At 43.4% G+C, this 15411-nt stretch overlaps 1 protein-coding gene across 1 annotated transcript in view; it reads right to left on the reverse strand.

The window, feature by feature from the left end:
- OBSCN (obscurin, cytoskeletal calmodulin and titin-interacting RhoGEF) overlaps window positions 1-15411 on the reverse strand; it is a 181241-nt gene that overhangs the window by 14905 nt on the left and 150925 nt on the right. The window contains 14 exon segments of the mRNA XM_088064601.1: window positions 533-610; window positions 1027-1072; window positions 1797-1949; window positions 2234-2260; window positions 2807-2979; window positions 3118-3195; window positions 3809-3869; window positions 4415-4615; window positions 5097-5178; window positions 6172-6340; window positions 7573-7685; window positions 8030-8157; window positions 8491-8614; window positions 10920-11180. Of these exon segments, the coding sequence (XP_087920727.1) occupies window positions 533-610; window positions 1027-1072; window positions 1797-1949; window positions 2234-2260; window positions 2807-2979; window positions 3118-3195; window positions 3809-3869; window positions 4415-4615; window positions 5097-5178; window positions 6172-6340; window positions 7573-7685; window positions 8030-8157; window positions 8491-8614; window positions 10920-11180 (1694 nt within the window).

The raw sequence follows: 15411 nt of genomic DNA on the forward strand, positions 1-15411 counted from the left end.
CATCAGATGAGAGACTCACTGGAGTAAATGGCTTTAAATCCTTTGACTGCAATGGAACCTACAGTGACTTAGGCCAGCAGAAAATCTACCAAGTGTAGGAGATGGGACTCCTCTGCTCTAAATTCTGCCATGTGGGGCATCTCAGTTGAAGCTGGGCCTCTCCTTCCAGCCAGCAGAGAGAAACTGGCATGCTCAGAAGGCAATCAGTCCAATTATTTGAGAGAACTTCAGGAAAAGAGGCATTTTCTTGCCACCTGCCTGTAATTCAGCTCCAATTGCAAAGGCAGCTGAGGGCATCTAACTCAGACACAACCTTGTGTCATACAGGCACCAGCATGGGTTTTCAGGCAGAAAAATAATATGAATAATGAATTCCTGATACATCCATCTCTCCCGGGCTTTTTCCCAACTCCCAGCCATGCTCAGATCTCTGCTGAGCTCGCTGTCCTAGCCAAAAAGATTTTCAAAGATTCAGATGAAATTAAAAATAAATAGAACTAAACAGAATCAACACAGATTAAGGACAACTCACCTGCCACTTGCTCCGAGCCACAATGAATTTGAGCTGTTTGGTATTAATGAAATGAGCTGCTTCAAGAGGAACGTTGTGCTGCCAGGTGGAATGAGAGGGAAACCATTGGTTAAAAAATCCTGATTTCATTTCTTGAGAAGTTTTCGTGGGTTTTTTTTTTAGAATTCTCTCTTTACACAACTGTTTAATTTAGGAAAGTTACGTTAGATCAAATGCTGCAGTCCTTTCATAGTTAAGTTGCAGACAAAATCAGCTTTTCAGTGATTATATCAAGCCCTGTTCAATACCTATCATTAAATTCTTTCTGCTGTTGTTAATTTTTAACTCTTTCCCTTACTGATTTAAAACTTTGGAATATAGACCCTAACTCTGGTCTGCAAGGTCAGTTTCCTTTCTGTACTGACATGGTAGAACAAGAGGGAATAAGTTGCAGCAGGGAGGTTTAGATTGGATATTAGGGAAAATTGACTAATAAAGGACCAGGACAAACTTACCATGAACCATTTGTGGGAAAGACAGTCCAAAGCACTCGGCCTGGATCTGGTAGGAGAACAGATTGATGTTTTAGTAGGAAGATCCCCTCCAACAGCAACCACTGATCTTCCTGAAGGTGCTGCTGCCTGCAGGCACCCACGACACACAGGGGTGTGCGCTTAGGATGCTGATTTGGAGCAGAGAAACCAAAAAGACACAGCAACTTCCAACTCAAGGTTTCCTTCCCCTGAAGGGAAAACATCCTCCTTTTTTCATTCTGGCACTCCCCACAGATGCTCATGAAGAGCTCATGGCTCTCTGGAAGGGTTCAAGGGTATCCAGAGCAGCTCTGAGAGTGACTTTGCCTCTTTAGGTGGCCAGAGTGAAAATAGCCTTGGCATCAGGCAGAAAGAAGTGAAATTAAAATAAAGTGCCTGTAAATATGCCTTCAAACCAACTTTTGTACTTGAAATTGCTTAATGAATGTGGTCAATGTTATTTAATTCCTGCACAACTCCCTCCATAGTGTGCTCTTCCCACTCATCTGTGTCATTCCAGAAACTCCTCAGCCTGGAGGAGGCAGGGAGCAAGGACATCACCACACCACAGAGAGGCTAATTTGGAAAATCTGAGTTGTGGGTTGGGTAATGGGGAATAATAACGAAGAATTGTGGCAAAATGCATCACATCCCTCTCAGCTTTCTGCTTTTTCAAACCAAATGATGAGCTGGGACGTGCCTGCTGAGACCCCAACAGCTCTGCACAGAGGGAGGCACAGGAGGGCACTCACTTGGGGTGCTGCTGCAGGATCCCTTTCATGAAGTCCTTTGCATCTTCACTCAAGTGAACGACATCAGGAATGGTCCATGAAATTTCCCCGTTCTGGATATTCAGGAGAGTTTTCCTGTCGTTCTCCCCAGCAAATGGAGACTTGCACGTGAGGCTTGTTTATTGTGCACCATAAAATGAAAGGAGAAAGGTTTTAGATTTCTATTTCATGTTTGAATGACAGAAGCACAAATGCTTACGGGGAGTTTTTAAATACTTGAGGGGCTCTGTGCCTGAGACTTGCAATGTTCATGAGGAGGAACCAGGAAATGAGGAAACCACAAAATAAATTGTCATTATGGAAGGACTGCATGCTCCACTCAAATCCCTCACTTGAAAGTACTGGAGGGCTCTGATGGACAAAGGACTATTGAGGGAATGTTTCCAAGACTTATTTACCTTAAATATGTAATGACTCCAACAGCCCTGAGGAGAGAAGGAACACAAATGTCATTTTTTGTCATATTTTTCCATCCTTCTCAAACCTCTCTTCCTTCCACTAAACATCCTGGAACAGCAAGATTAGCTTCTCCTCACCTTTCAAGGATAATAAATCCCAAAAGTTATTGGGTTTTTTCCATTCACTTTTCCCATTCAATATTTTTTAAAATTGTTCTCAAGCAATCCTTCATTTTTAAATCATGGATAGACAAAAAGACTCAAAATACTTATTTTTTTTAACTTTGTTTGCCTTTTCTAGAGAGCCCTTTAGGATCATTCCCTCTAGTTGCTGCCTGGAGTAGAGATCATCTCCTCGAAGATGCTCCTCTCATTAATTAGCAGTCAGAGTTCAATTATGGCTGAAAAACATTAGACAGAAGGAGCTTTAAAGAGCCTTGATGGCTTTTGGATTGTCAGGGCTTGCTTTCAGTTTCCTGTGTTATTATCACTGCTTCATTTACTAATTATCAGCTAATGGAAATTCAGGCCATTGAGGGCCTGGAAAAGCTTTCTGGGGAAATGAGAGATTACCAGATATCAGTTGCTTTTGACACTGGTGACTGGGAAACAATTTCTGGGGCAACAAACTCCGGAGAGCCATATTTGCTGTACTGGGGCTCCACGGGTGTGATCCTCTGGGCAAATCCAAAGTCACAGATCTTCAGGTCTTCCCTCTCAGGATAAACCATGAGGATGTTCAGTGGCTGTTGAATGGAAAAAAAATAAATGGGGGAATATTTCTTGAGAGCAGGGCAGGGAGTATTTTCAGTTGTGTTTCAGAGAACACCCAAACCCTGGCCAACAAGAACCCGGGAAAAGCCAGACCAGCCATTGCTCATTACCTTGATGTCCAAATGAAGGATGTTGTTGTCATGAAGGTATTTGATTCCTTCCAAAATTTGCTTGATGTACAGTTTGACCTAAGAAATGAGTCAGTTATTAAGCAATTAATAAATAAACAATTGTTAAAGAGGGAGAGCAAGTAGAGAGTTGCTCATTTCACCAAGATTTGATCTTTAAAGGTCCCGCCCAATCCAAACCATTCTATAATGTTTCCCTCTGAGAATTTCTAAAAAAAAAAAAATGATTTTACCAGTAAATATTGGACACCTGGCTATTAGATGTGAGATGTGAAACATTTTGAAATTTTAGCACCAAGGATGTGAAAAAAAATCCCTTAGAAACCATAATTTCAGCTTTTCTTTTAAAGACAGAGAGGGACTAGATAGAATACAGTTACAAGAGGATAAAGTGGTATTAAGTAAGTGGAGCTAGGAGCTCCAGATGACAGATAGAAAAGAAATTACAACAATAGAGTAAATAAAACCTTTTTTTTTTTGGCTGAATGCAGTGCTGGTGGTCAAACCCCCTGGATGTTTGTATTACTCTCCAAAGAAACCCAGCTATCAATGGAAGTTGATAGGAACACACTGTAAAGGGTGATTCTGCTTTGATAGATATCACTGGCTCATATTCCATATTCCAAAAGGAAAATGCAGAAAGAACCAGCTCAGCTTTCAAATGAGAAATTACCTCAGCTTCAGTGACCACATTCTTCTTGAATAAGCGGTCCAGGAGCTCTTCACTGGAGCATCTGACAGTGGCATTAAGGGACAACAGAACCACATGGAAAAGCTTATTTTGACTTATTTGGAACCACCTCCATCCAGCCAAAAGCAGAATTCATGAGGTGATCTCAGGCAGTGGGATCACCATGAAAGTCTCTGCTGCCACAGAGTCCTTGCAGAACTGGGCTGCTCTAAATCTGGTATCAGTTCTGCTAAAATCTGCCTGTTGATTTTGGGGTTTCTGTTCTGCATTTCCCTCATGCTCACCCAGACTGCATCTCATGGAAACAGAACTCATAACTTCCAGATGTTTCAGAAAATAATTTGGGTGCTTAACAATTCACTCACACTTGTATATACAAGTCTGATTTTTCTCAGCTGAAGCTGAGGATTGCAGTGGAGCTCTCACAGAGCAATGCTATCCTGCAGTGCAGAGAAGGATTCTGTGTTTCCTTTTCTCTCAGGAAAAAAAAAAAACAACAAAAAAAATATTAATTGCTTAGATATTTAATAAATGAGCTCTACCCAGTACTTCCCAGCCTCTTCAGTCAACTGCACAAAAAAAGGATACAACTCCAGAATCAAGATCAGTGTTTTTCGTGTCTCAAACTCATCCAGGAGCCTGGTAATTCTGTCGTGGGACAGAGAGGCAAGAATATCCCTCTCTTGATGAGCTCGAGACTTGGTTTTGCTCCGCAGAGGGATGAACTTGGCAGCACAGGACACCCTGTTCCCCTTGTGCACCACCCGTTTCACAAAGCTGAAGCAGCCCCTGTGCAGGAATGGGAGAACAAGCCCTGATCAGACCTGGGCAGAGATTTTCCCACACCATGGCCTTTGACAGCTCTCTGCTGCTAGGTGTTTCTGCAGCACAAGAAGCTCATTTTGCTGTGTGTGAGGTGCTGTTGCCCTCTCCTGGCTGTCTCCAAAGGGAAGCAATGTGTTCCCATCAAGGGAAAAGCTGTTGCAGATGATGCAGGCTCATGCTGGCAAAAGCTCTTGGATCCCTTGGACAGACCCGATGTGATGGGCTTGGGATGCTCCTGTCAGCAAGAAGCCACATCCAGGCACTCCTCTGTGAGCCTTTGGATGTTTCTTCTGGTTGGAACTGCCCCAGCACACCTTGGAGTGACCTCCCACTTCTCCCTTCCACCTTTTTCAGGCTTTTCAGGACCCACCTCTGCCTCAGCAGCTCAGATGGGCAGTGAGATATTCCCTGGCAGTGATGCTGTAGAGTTGGAAAATTAATTTACCTTCCAATCTCCTGCTTAACCTCATAATGGGAGTGGAGCTTTCTCCTGGTGGCCACTTTCTTTCCTTCTTGGTCTTTCTTAGCTTTGGAAATGAAGAAAAACATAAGGGTAAATAATGCAATAGTGTGCAAAGTTATTACAGGATAATTTAAGGCAGGAAAAATTAGAGGGGTCTTCTAAACTTGTATGGAGAATTAAGTGGAGATGTTTGATAACAGAATGTGTCAAAATGAACTTTGGGGCTGCCCAGAGAAGTGGTTTCCCCATCCCTAGAAGTGTTCAGGGCTGGGTTGGATGGGGTTTGGAGGAACCTGGGATAGTAGAAGGTATTCCTGCCCATGGCAGGGGGTTGGAATTAAAGGATCTTTAAGGTTCTTTCCAACCCAAACCATTTTGGGATTTTGTGATTTGCTTTTATCCTGGATCCTGCCATACTGGCCATATATAAATACTACACAGAACAGATTCCATACAGGTACCAGAACATGAGTGCAACAAATTACACATTGCTATGGCAGTGGAAACAACTCCTGCAGCTGAGAGGGTGGCATTGCCCTCACAGCTGAGAGGGTGACATTGCCCTCACAGGTGAGAGGGTGACATTGACCTCACAGGTGAGAGGGTGACATTGCCCTCACAGGTGACAAGGTGACATTGCCCTCACAGGTGAGAGGGTGACATTGCCCTCACAGGTGACAAGGTGACATTGCCCTCACAGGTGAGAGGGTGACATTGCCCTCACAGGTGAGAAGGTGGCATTGCCATCACAGGTGAGAAGGTGACATTGCCCTCACAGGTGAGAAGGTGGAATTGCCCACACAGGTTGAGAAGGTGACATTGCCATCACAGGTGACAAGGTGACATTGCCCTCACAGGTGAGAGGGTGACATTGCCCTCACAGGTGAGAAGGTGGAATTGCCCTCACAGGTGACAAGGTGACATTGCCCTCACAGGTGACAAGGTGACATTGCCCTCACAGGTGAGAGGGTGGAATTGCCATCACAGGTGACAAGGTGACATTGCCCTCACAGGTGAGAAAATGGCATTGCCCTCACAGGTGAGCAGGTGTCTTTACCTTCATGTACGACGAGCTCTGCTTTGCATAAAACCTCCCCTCCAGCATTTTTGGCAACGCAGGTATAAACACCACCGTCTTCCAAGGCAGCATTGTCCACGACTAAGAAATACGTTGTTCCTTCCTTCCCCTGATGGACCCTGTCGCTGTCCATCAGCAGTGAGGTGCCCTGAGGGAAGGAAATGACATTTTGGCACTGGAAAAGCCGAGATGGAAACAGATGTTTCCTCTCTTCAAGAGGTGAGATACAGGAGCAGAGCTACACCACACACTATTTACGTGAGCAAAACTCACGGAGAAAATGCTGCCCAGGGGAGTGGTGGAGTCACCATCCCTGGAAGTGTTCAAGAAACTACTGGATGTGGGTCTGGTTGGCAAGGTGGTGTTCTGTCAGAGGTTGGATTCAGTGATCTTGGTGGTCTTTCCAACCTTAATGGTTCTGTGATTCTGTATATTCATAAATGCTATGAAGAAAGGGGAAGGATGGAGTGTGTGTGACGCAGAGCAGATTGTGAGCATTTGCAAACAGTCCCTTTGACAGTAAAATGCAAGATAAAAATATATAGTACAATATGTACATATCTGTATATAATACCACAAATATGAAGCGATGCAATCCTGTTTTCCTGCATAAAATCTCTGTTTCTGAGCTTTTAAACTTTAAACTTTAACAAAAATTTAAGTTAGAATAAATCACTCTACAGCAGCACCAGCTCAGAGCTTGGTGGGAGCTAAAAGGTACCAGATACTAGAAATTATTAGGGAAGAAACAAAGGATAAGACACAAAGCATCATTTGATAAATGCTTTGTTTGCCCATGGTGTGGTACTATTTGGAACATCATCAGCACCCAGAGTTTCCAGATGAGGATTGACAGCAGATTTGGGCTCTTCAGCTTGGAAGGCAAACTCTAGCAAGATATGACAACAATATTCTAAGGAATAATAAATAATTTCTCTCCTTTCTATGGGATATTCATTGTCCTTAGTCACACTGATTTTACTAATTACTAATTTACTAGTTGCAGGAAAGATACAGAGCCTAGAAGTCACACTGACAATTGGGGTAAAACCCACTCAATCCCGTTCCTGCCCCCAAACTGCAGCACACATCTCAGTGGCACTCAGGTGGAAACAATTTCTCTTCCTGCTCTTTTTGGTCCCCAAAACCATTTTGGTTGTCCTCTCTGCAAAAGGATCCAGGGTGACACCGTGACAGCCCAGGGTGGGATGCACAGGTGGTGGCTCAGTGAGAACAGCTGGTTCCACAAACCCTACAGACACCATCCAGAGTCAGTGTGAGAGGCGTGGGAGGAAAGAGCAGACAAAATTCCCTGTGGAACAGTGAACTCCAGTCCCTCCCATGATCCCCCCTCTCAGCCAGAGAAGAGTCTGCACTCACCTTAAACCACAAAACTGTGGGCTGAGGGGTTCCTTCAATGACTGCCTGGAATTTGGCACGTTCCCCAGAGTTCACCTGCACATCCTCTATTGTCACTTGCATGTAGGGAGGACCTGGTGAGAAAAGAGCATTTGTTGCATGCAGAGCACTGGAACTTCTTTCCCAGTGTGCTGACAGGGGTGGAGTTACTCAATGGGTTTTATAGTTCAGGCCATTCAGGATGTAACTAGTTTAAAGTCAAATCAAGAGGTACAACAGCAATATATTTGGGGTTCTTCAGGCTGGCATTACTTTTAGGCTTCTTACTTCACACTTCCCTATTACTTTTTGTTTAATAAACAGTTCTCACTCAAAAAATTGGAATATTAAAAAACAAAACAACAGTCAGGAGTTGTTACCAAAAGAGAAGACAGTGACAATCATGGGATTGGGAAGGGGAAACAGGGTTTGGTCTTACTTGTTGGAGTCTTCTCCTCAGTCTTATACACACGAGTTCTTTCTGTGGTTTCGATATAAACTTCACTGTGCACGACCACGTCTCCTTCTCTCCTGTACCAGCCTCCTGCCCCTGCATCTGGTGATGTTCTGTCAAGAAACCCAAGAGGAAAGATCGTGGCATAGACACATACAGGATGTGCAGGGTTACACCCTGCCATTGATCTGTTTAACCAGCAGACAAAGAGTTATTTGCTTAAAATTAATACAGGAAGAATTTTGGTTTGGGGGTGCGGGATTAATTTCTCTCTGACTTTTTTTACCCTTCTTTGACAAAGCATTGTCACCAGGATTCTGAAAATAATGACAAACCTACAAGAAACTGTTCAGGTCCACCACAGGGGACTTTCTTTTCTTGCACCATACTCTGCCACATTCATAAATCCACATGTATTACCTGGATATATGGAGGTGGGTACTTACCTGTCGATGGGAACAGTGCGTTCCCGAGCGCTTGCACCTCCAGCAGCCTCCTCTTCCCGGGAAGGAGCAGGGCTGGGCTTTGGCACCCCTGGTTCTTCAGCTGGAACCTGCCTCTGTGCTTTGGCTGGCAGCAGAAATTGGGCAAGTTAGACATGCCACCCACGAGGCCACACCCACCTTTGAAGCCATCTCTGGTGTGCCTCGTGCCAGAACTGAGTCCAGCTCACCTCAGCTGGGTGCAGCCACTGAAGGTTAGAGGAGAATTTGGCACTTTTGCAAAGAGCACATGAAGTAAAGGGGTTGGACAACAGCAGAGTGGTGGCACTTGGCTGACTGGGCTCACCTGACTGTTCTGTCAGGAAACACACACGGACAAAGGTGGCAAAGACAGGGAAATACAGGAAGTATATCAGCTGGAAGGATAGTGTGGGTTCACACAAGCCTTTATAAGAGATAATTTAACTGTGTTTGAGTTCCAGCTCTTGGCTGAGAGGAAGTCATGGAATCACAGAATCATCCAGGTTGAAAGAGACCTTTAAAAACAAGTCCAGCCATCAACCCAGCCAAGTCCAACACTGAAATGCATTCCAGGGAAGCCCAGAATTAGCTTTGTCCACAGGAATTCTTCCATTCAGCTTTGCATTGGAACAGTTCCTGACTCACTGCTGTGATCATCAGGGACATGAGTGAGCTCACATCAATGTGAACTGGTGGTCAAAGCAGGTCCTGGCAGAGGATATGATTGATGTGGAGGGAATATGGCCTCTTACAGAGGACCTGGTGATGTTTTAGCATCAGCATTGCTGAGTCTCCACTGAAAAATATCCTTGCACAGCTCTAAGTTACACCAGAACAGGGTTTGGCATCTGGGGCTTGATGAAACCAAAAGATGGCCATTTCAGTTATTTTTCTTCTTTTATTATTCTTTATTTTATCAGATATAGCTTCAAAACCTGGTTTGATCTCACATTCCAAAAGTACCTGGTTGTCTTTTGATACTGACCATTGGAATTATACTGTAGGGTAAAGTGCACCTCCTTTTTCATTTAAGGAGAGAAGGTTAAATACAGAGTAGTCTTCTACCCACCAGGTAGGAATATTTTAGGGAGCGCTCTAGGGATGTTTGGTGCTGGCTGATTTTGGGAAAGAGCAGCTGTTCCTAGAAATCACATAAAACAACTCCATTGGGGTGGAGAAATTGGTTATTCAAGGCATTACTGGATCAAAGATCCCGGGTTATGAGATTGTGCTTTCCTATCACCAGCACTATTGAAATATTTACTCCTTTTTATTTAAGGCATGTGATCATAGAGAGAGATGTTAAGTGTCCATCTGATTAAAATAATTCCCATGACATGTTTAGTTTTGCTCAGATGAAAGACTTTCCAAACCATCTCATTCATTATTTTATTTTCTCTTTAGCAGTGACTGAGGAAATAATCTGCTAGGTGATATTTTACTTAAGATTTTTGATTCATCTGCCTCTACCAGAGGATTATTTCCAAAGATGATCTCCTACTAGAAAGAAAAAAAGGTTTTAAAGCCCTGACATTTTTTATGCTATTATTTTGGGTCTGATTCCATGAACAGCTTTTATTCTTGCTGTTTTAAGTAAGAATATTTATTTTTTAAGGAATTATTTGGAGTTCAAGGCCTGAAGGGTACTTGGCATTGTCCTTTAAGTTAACAGTGGTGGAGAACAGTTATTCTGACTTGACAGAGACAGCTTAGACAAGTTGTTATGGCAGAAGCAGAGGAAGAGTGGAAGGGTTGTCATTCATCCATGATTTTCTAAAAGCAACAGAAAGACAAAGGAGTTGTTCTCCTGGCAAGACACAGCCACACACACAGTTGGGTTTAGTCACACAGAAGCTGCAGGGAGTCTCCTCAGGCTCCAGGGGCAGTGAAATGCAGGTGGACTTGAGGCACCCAATCCCCTGGAGAGTCTGTGACAGTTGGTCCAGGATATTAAAGACATTTCCAGCTTGTTTACAGCAAATAATAAAGTAAAAGCAACCACCCTTACCCACCCCACCAAATCAAAACCCAAATGACTTCTCTGAATGTAAAGGGGAGATCTCACCCCACCTTCTCCCCCAAAAGTACTTGAAGCAAGACCAGGGGAAAAGCCCAAAGGTGGAAAAAATCCCCTATTCTTTAATTTTGGGCAGGTGATGAAACAAACTGTTTCAGACACGGTTTTCAAACACCTCCTGCTTCCAGAAAGATCTGCCCCAAACTTAGATCCAAGCTAACCCCAACCCACCCCCCATGTTTCTTTGGGTCTGAACGCCCTCTCTTAATCTTCATCTGCTAAAAATGCAATGACACAATGAAAAATGAGGTTAAAAACATCATTACTGGCACGTTCAATATTTCTCTGTCTCTCAACTCCCGGGGGACATCTCCCACCTTCATGCCAAACCTACCATGGTCTCCAGCAGCCTGGGTTTGGGTACTGGCTTCATGAACTACCACGAAGGGCCCGGCTGCTGCCCCTGAGTGCTCTGAAGGAACAGGCCCAGGAGGGCCAAGGCCAAAGCCACCATCTGCTCGCATGCCCGGGGGGAGAGTCACCAGCAGTGATGCTGAGTCCATGAGTTTTTTCAGGGCTGTCTTGATCTCCTTATCAGCGCGCTGGAGCGAGGCCTGCACAGAAGTCTCCGTCTCTGACTGGGGGGAAGTCATTCCTACAGACAAGAACAACAGCTTTTCTCTCTTAAGGGCTAAAAAGAAAACACTAGCACCATCCAACCCAAGGAAATCTGAAACCGTATCATTTTCCCCTCCTAGAGAAGAGAGTTGATGAGGAAATGCTTAATTCCAGCAAGAGGATATATAGCTGAGAGTTAAAATAAGATGGTTGGCACAAAATGCTTTGGAAAGTTGTATCTCAGCAGGCTGGGGACACTGGGGACACTATGGGAACACCTGGTTTGTTCCCAGATCATGGAACAAAGGATCCATCTCCAAACTCAACCCGACATTGGTTGGTCTGTCAAAAATACCTTTATTAATCACAGAATATCCTCAACGGGAAGGGATCCACAGGGATCATCCAGTCCAGCTCCTGGCCCTGCACAGTCACCCAACAATCCCACCCTGTTCCTGGGGCTGTTATCCAAACACTCCTGGAGCTCTGGCAGCTTTGGGGCTGTGCCCATTCCCTGGGGAGTCTGGGCAGTGCCAGCACCCTCTGGGGGAAGATCCAGCCACTGGATAAGACCAATGACATGAACCCATTGCACTGATACAGACCCTATGTGCAAGGAAGACGTTATCCCATAGGGAGGGAACAGGAACAGGGACCAGCCTCATCAGTGACTCAGGAGAAGGGCAGGGGAACAAAGGGAGGGCTGTTCTTTTTCATCAACGTCTGGCAGAAAAGCCACTCCTTGCTCTAGGGTGGTGTGGTTTGTCCTAGTTCACAGTATGTAAATATTTATGATGGGTTTGGATGTAGAAGGCTGGGATGGGATCACAGACTGCAGGAGCTCATCTCACCCAATCTCCTGCCAGATAAATCTCCCAAAAATCCTGAAGAGGCACAACAGAGGGATGGATGGTACCTAGGCAAGCCCCCATGTAATCATGAAGACAGGGAAAATGCAAGTCAGATTAGGACAATGATCACGTTCATGATGTAATTGCTCACCAAGCAAGAGAGAAAACTCAAATTATCACATGGTTTGAGAAAAAAAAAACAAGAGTGTTTGGAATAAACAGCTCTGACTTGTTTAATGTCATTGAATTTAATGAGCATGTCCAGTATGGGTTTTGATTCTGCTCCTTTTCTGGCCTCAAGAAAGTCAATTCCCATGATAGACCTGAGAAAACAAAGTTGAAGGCTATGTGTGGATGAAGACATCTCACTTGATTTTCTTTTCAATGATCATGATGGTGACCAAATATTTCTTTCCTAAATTTGTTGATGGAAAAAAGCAAGATTTGCTCACATGATATCCCATCACTGTTCATCCACACTGGGCTGGCTGGAAGACATTAAATATTTCCCTAGAGAAATACCTGGATTCTCCAGTGTTCCTGCTGTGTTTTCTGCCAGCTGGTGCTGTCCTGTGAACTGGGCAGCTGCCAGTGAGTGAAAGGATTGGAAAGGCATGAAACACTCAACATGAAATATATTCACAGGTGTAAAGACATAGATGTGGAGGTTATATACAATCACTGGTCTCTCCGGTGCTCCAATACCACCTATTTCCCCCCTGCCTAAGGGAAAATAAATCACTTCCTTCTTTTGGACACTGATTCAGGCTGAGGAACTTTAATATCCCCCAGGATACATAGAACTATAGAACTAACAAACACCACAGTGATGACACCCTGTGATGGACAACCTCTTTCCCAGCTCTGAAACCTCAACCTTGAACCTTTCCACCCCACAACTTCAGCCCATCCCCAGGAACTCAAGACTGGCACATATTTTGAAGCTCAGAAGTTTGGTCTCAGAGAAGGACCCAAGAGGATGTGAATCATTCAAGATTCCTGAGTTGTAAATATCCCTAAAATCAGGTTTTTTTCACTTCAACACTCCAGAAACTGTCCTTAAAAAAGGAGCCAAAGCCCAACTGCATTAATATTCTTGGATTGCAACCCAGCTCCTGCTGAAGTCAGCGGGAGAAGACGATGAGCTGATGGAATATCAAGTGCTGTAACAAAGAACAGAAACCCAACGAGTTCAGTGACAGCTGATGCAAGACATTTATTGATTTAAACTCAGCATCTAACAGCATATCTTGCACTTGACTTTTTTTGTGTGTGTGGCTGTTTTTTTTTTTCTTTTTTGTATCTCAAGCAAACTGAAGTTTCCACTTTATTAATACCCATTTACCTCCAGGAATTTCAGTAAAACATTCACTGTATTAAAATCTTTCATACAGCTGTATCTTTTCATCTACAGGAAATAAATCCCCACACATCTCATTAGTTATCTACACAGTTTAATCACTTACAAGCATAATTTTTAACCTCTAGGAAAATATTTTGAAAGTATATGCAATGAAGTTCTAATAAACCTTTCACTTTTTGAAAAGAGCCCTGCATAGAATTTTAAAAATTCCCTTCAACTTTTCTCTTTTGCTTAAATTTCAAAAGAAAATGTAAACAGATGTTAATTGCTTTGAGCTAATGAATCAAAGTATAATTATCTCTTCTATGACCATCTGAAGTGCAGCCTTAGAGCTTCTTTAGAAAAACCTGAGTGTCGACCACAACAGGAGGAAACCTCCACATTCCTTTACACATCCTCATTATCTTTGGTTTGAATATTAAATTTTTTGAAGTCTGTCACAGGGCAAATACTTTTCTCAGCAGTATCATCGTAAATCTGAATCAAATCCACTTCCTTCTGTGGAATTATTCTAGATTGATACTGGAATAACTGTGATCAGAATCAGGCTCAAAATAAAAGAAGTATTTTTAGTTTTGAAAGCATTTCCCTGTTGTGTGTCTGTTACTTTCCAATGTACAGTGCAATATATGAAAAACAATATATATATCCATCATATTGTTCCATTATAAAACAAACAGTATAAACCAAGGAGATGTTATAAAAAATGGGATAGTACCATAAAGGAAGCTTGATTTCCTTCACCACTGGAAAAGCATCCTATATCATGAAGGTAGTGCACGCGACATCCTGAGTGGATGTTGAAAGTGAAAGGCTGTGAAATCAATATGTTCATTTTAGTCAGCACAAGGTGCAGCTGCAGAAGGAAAAAAAAAAAACAACTTTTCTACAAGCACCTTTTGTGAATTCAGTCCCTGTTGGCAGGAATATTGCCCCAAGCCTCCAGAACGAGCTCCTTGATATTGCCTGGCTGGGAAACACTGAGCCTGCCTCATCCATTCATTCCCAAGGCAGAAACTCACTCCTCCCCCCTCTCTCCTCATGCTTCTTAGAAATTCAGCTGTGCCTGAGCATTTCTGGTTTCCCTAAACCATAAATGAAAACAGTTTCTACTGAACATTTCTACAGGGCTCAGCTGGGACAGGGTGTGGGGACTTCTCACCCCACATCTCTGTCACCAGAGAGGGCCCCAGTGCAGGATCCTGCTGAGATCAATGAGCTCCAGCTGGCACCAAGATTTGGGCCTGGGAGCTCATCTCTTTTCAGAGCAGCTTGTTGGAGGTCTGGGCAACATCCATTTTTGGTGAAGCCAACAGGGATGGGCTATGCTCAGTGCACCTCAGCCTTTCCCTCACGCAGCATTCCCACTGCAAAGCTCCAGAGGAACTCCACAGTCAGTTCCTCCTCGAGGCATCTCAACCTTCCTGGTTACAGTAATACGATGCATTTGCAACTGGCAGCCCAATACATTTGGAACAGATCTATGTTTCAACTGAATATTTATGGTAAAGCTCTTTTTTATCTTTATTTATTTATTTTTCAATCTGTGCTCCTGCTACTTTGCCATAGCCCAGTGGTAAAATTCCTCTTATCACATATAAAGGACATCATGCATCAATCTGTTAGCAGGAATGTTTCACCACTGGCATGTTCAGGAGAAGAAATACTCATCCAGTCATATTTATTGGCAAAGACCACATCTGTGGTCCTTTGAAGACCACATTTGTCGTTCTTTGTATTTGTTAATGTTTGACTGCAGATGCAGCAATTATTTTGTGCAGCACTTTAAACTTTCAGTGCATGTTAACTAAATTATATTTCAAAAGATATGGTTTATAAATCCACCACACTAGAATGCAGAATAATGAAACCTACATTATCAGACAACTAGGAAGTGGATTTTAAAATATCCGTAATTTAGAAAAGATAGTCTTTTTCACTTAAAGCAGAAGAGAACAACAAAAGTCTTGCTTCCTCACAACAGTGGGACTCTCACCACTGACTAGAGTCAAACTGGGATTTCAACCCAATTTGGATCCCTGGTATGTGTAATA

The sequence above is a fragment of the Pseudopodoces humilis genome, chromosome 1, assembly GCF_049639895.1.
Source record: "Pseudopodoces humilis isolate 2021_Gansu_Grassland_sample_001 chromosome 1, ASM4963989v1, whole genome shotgun sequence".
Classification (NCBI taxonomy): domain Eukaryota; kingdom Metazoa; phylum Chordata; class Aves; order Passeriformes; family Paridae; genus Pseudopodoces; species Pseudopodoces humilis.